The 3,494-nt window shown below is 64.4% G+C and overlaps 1 protein-coding gene across 1 annotated transcript in view; it reads right to left on the bottom strand.

The window, feature by feature from the left end:
* LOC104832606 (intercellular adhesion molecule 5-like) overlaps window positions 1–3,192 on the bottom strand; it is an 11,957-nt gene extending 8,765 nt beyond the window's left edge. Inside the window, exons 1-7 of the mRNA XM_010568861.1 lie at window positions 3,141–3,192; window positions 1,805–2,077; window positions 1,406–1,723; window positions 1,052–1,318; window positions 642–917; window positions 303–545; window positions 12–209 (exon numbers count right to left, since the gene is read on the bottom strand). Coding sequence (XP_010567163.1) covers window positions 12–209; window positions 303–545; window positions 642–917; window positions 1,052–1,318; window positions 1,406–1,723; window positions 1,805–2,077; window positions 3,141–3,192 — 1,627 coding nt within the window. The remainder of the gene's footprint in view (window positions 1–11; window positions 210–302; window positions 546–641; window positions 918–1,051; window positions 1,319–1,405; window positions 1,724–1,804; window positions 2,078–3,140) is intronic.
* Between the last annotated feature and the right edge of the window lie 302 nt (window positions 3,193–3,494).

Here is a 3,494-nt window from a genome sequence, read left to right as displayed (position 1 = left end):
CTGTGCCGAACCATTGAGCGCGGCCGTCTCCTCCGAGCAGCCCGCTGTCCGCCACTGCTCCATCTCCAGCTGCCTCTGCCGCTCCTGCAGCCGGTACTCCCGGATTTTCTTCTTGCGGTAGTAAATGCGGTAGCCCATCCCGCCGGTGATCAGGGCGGCCAGCACCACCACTGGCAGCAGCACCAGGAGCACCACGTCGGGGTCATGGTCTGCCGGAGAGCAAGGATGGGTGGTCAGCGATGCTGAGCCCACGCTGTCTCCCTGGGACCCCCAAAACCCCCAGGACCCCCGTCCCCACTCACAGTCCACCCACACGGTGACGTTCCGGACGGCTGTACCCAGCGGGTTGGTGGCCCAGCACTGGTAGATGCCGGCGTGGGCACGGGTGACCGGCTGCGGCACCCCGGTGGGGAAGGTTTCGCCGTCCTTGGTGCACTCCACGCTGGGCGAGGGCTTGCCCTGTGCGGAGCAGCGCAGGGTCTCATCCCGCCCCTCCGTCCAGTTCTGGCTGGGGGGGCAGCTCCCATCGTCCATCCGGGGTCCAGCTGAGGGAAGAGCCAGGATAGGGACAAGAAATTAATTCTCATCTGGAAATTTCCCCTTCAGCATTCTGGGATGGTGCCCGGCGGCGCCACTCTCACCGGTGACGGTGAGCCGGATGGGTGTGCTCGTCTTCAGGGCTTTGTCACGGACGGGTAGCTTGGCATCACAGCTCAGCTCCATCCCATCGTCTTCCTCCCGCATCATCAGGTTGAAGAGCAGCGGGGACGGTCCCCACCCTGCCAACTCACGCTCGCCGGCCCAGATCCGCAGCCGGAGTTCGGCAGAGTGGTCACGCGGCAAAGCACAGCCCACTGTCACCGCCGTGCCGGCTGCTGGGCTGGTGGTGCTGACATTCAGCTGCGGCGAAGGGAAACCTGCGGGTGATGGAGACAACGCCAGGGTGGTCCGGTGACGCCGTGGCGTGAAACCGCTCCCCCCTTCCCGGCACAACGCGCCAGGGCCGTGCTGCTGGCGGGCCTTTGCCGGTGCCAGTGCCGCTGGCACTCACGGTAGACGTGGACGGTCGCCTCCTTCCGCTGCTCTATGTCTCCCACCGTCACGGTGCAAACCAGCTTAAAGTTCCCCGGCTGGCTGTGGGACACCTCGGCGGTGGCCTGGAGCCCGTCCTGGCTGGTGGAGAGCGTCAGGGTACGGTTGGTAAGCTCCAGCTTGAACTCTGCCGCTGGGAAGACGCGATCAACGGCGCAGCTGGTGTTCACCGTCTCGCCGGTCTCCAGGTAGATGTCAGGCTCCAGCTTGAGATCCTTAGGGAATTCTGCCACCAGAGAAAAACACGCCGGGATGAGCCAGTTGCCACAATCATGGCGGAGCAAACGCCGGTAAGATGCCGGTGCCGACTTACCGTATACGTTCAATGTCTGCGGCTCTGAGGTGGTGTTGAATTGCGGGCCGTAGGGTGCCAGGTTGAGCAGTGCCTGGCAGGTGATGTTCTGCCCGTTGTCTTGGCGCTGTGCCGTCAGCACGTGGGTCACCCGCACCGTCACCGGGTCATCTTGGCTGTGCTGCTTGAAGGTTTCGGTGTGCAGCACCTCGCTGCCCCGCCACAGGATCACCGTCAGGTTCTGGATCGGTGCGACGTCGTATATGTTGCATGCCAGCTCTTGTCTCTTACCCCCCTCCAGCTGCGGTATTGACTCCAGCGCCGCTGGCTTTGGTTCACCTGGGGGAAAAATGCAGCATGATGGGGATGATCCCGGTGTACCAGCATGGGCAGGGACCCCCTCTCCCCATGGTGCCTTACGGTAGGCGGTGAGGTTGACGGGCACCGTCACCCTCTTCTGGTTGCACATATAGAAGCAGAGGATGCTGGATTTCCACACGGTGACGTTGAGCAGCTCCACCACCGTCTCCCCTGGCCCTGTTGTCACCAACCGCTTCAGAATTGACGTCTCTACGTTGCCGGTTGCTTTGGGATCCTGGCACGTTGTCTTCAACTTCAACCGGACCGATCCACCGTATTCCACCACCAGCACCGCCGGCTCAACCAATAACTCGAAGGAAGCTCCCAGCTGCCCTGCTGGGAGAACCCACAGGGTTGGGGGGGGGTCGGCAGTCGAGGGGACCCCCGGGTCGTCCCCATCCCCGGCACAGTGAGGGGAAGGTCGAGGGGACCTCCAGACTCATCCCTATCCCCAGCACGGCAGGAGGGAAGCCAGCCAGCTGCAGTGGGCAGGGAGAAGCTGCAGCACCGCTGAGCTTCTCCTTCAGCTGAGGGAAGTGGCCGGCTTTGCCGGTGGGCAGGATCCGTCCCCACCATCCAGCTGGAAGCCTTCAACCACTAACCCGGTGACTGGGGCAGGGGACACCGAGACCCGCATCCGTCCCTCAGGAATGGTGGCAGCTGTCGCCAGCCGGTGCCTGGTACACCCCCCCAGTCCCCTCCCACGCCACGAGCCGGTACTTTTCCGGCAAAGCATCCGATGCCGAGCCCACTGGGCTGCAGAGGAAGCCCCCCGGGGTGAGTCAGCACCAGCACCCTCGGGTAGGGGATTCCCCAGGAGCAGCTGTAAGGTTTCCCACCCTCCGGTCGGGGAAGGGAGGAAAAGTCCTGCCCTTTCCCGGAATAACCACTGGCAGGAAGAGAATAAAAAAAAAAAAATCCTGCTGCAATCCACAGATTTCGCAAGGACAAACAAGACCTTGCTCCCCAGGCTCTCCCACGGGATGCGGCATGGAGGCGGTGGCCAAAGGGGAAAGGGGGGCTGGGACGGATCCGGGACCCCCATCCTGGTCACCCCACCGGCCCCCTGTGCCAGGCAGCACCCAACGCCGACACGGCGGCAGCACACTTGCACTCACAACGGTGCGTCAACGGGGACACACGTCCCATCCCCGCCGTGACACGTTCATGTGACACACTCGTGGTGATAAGGTCACGTTGACATGCTTGTGCTTGCACCAGCATGCTCGCTGCAACGCCAGCGACACGCTCGCAGTAACATCGCTCATACCCGTGCGCTTGTGCCGACACGCTCGCGCCGGCCTCGGCCCTCCGTGCCGGGGACGTACCCCGAGGGGGGGTCACTGTGTCCCCACCACCCTCGCTGGGTGCCAGCCCCAGCCCGGTGTCCCCTCACCTGCGATGACACCCAGGGTGCACAGAGCCAGCGGCAGCGCCACAGGGTGCATGGTGCGGCAGGGTGCTGGGGTGGGCGCTGGTACCGGCACCGGGTGGGCTTGGTCCTCCAGGAGCGCCGGGATGGGTCAGGCTCTCCGGGAACACCACGAGGGATCGGGAACACCGGGATGGATCCAGTCAGGCTCTCCAGGACCAGTTGGTTCGGGTCCCCGGGATGGATCCGATGGGGCTCTCCGGGAGCACCGGGAAAGGTCGGTTCAGGCTTCCTGGGATGGGTCCAGTCGGGGTCTCCGGGACCGGTTGGTTCGGGCTCCCCGGGATGGATCCAGTCGGGGTCTCGGCACGCACCGGG

The sequence above is a fragment of the Haliaeetus leucocephalus genome, unplaced genomic scaffold (genome assembly GCF_000737465.1).
Source record: "Haliaeetus leucocephalus isolate CR32 unplaced genomic scaffold, Haliaeetus_leucocephalus-4.0 Scaffold260, whole genome shotgun sequence".
In the NCBI taxonomy this organism is placed as follows: domain Eukaryota; kingdom Metazoa; phylum Chordata; class Aves; order Accipitriformes; family Accipitridae; genus Haliaeetus; species Haliaeetus leucocephalus.
Note: the sequence above shows the minus strand (reverse complement) of the source record. Positions and strands in the feature narration are given on the sequence as shown.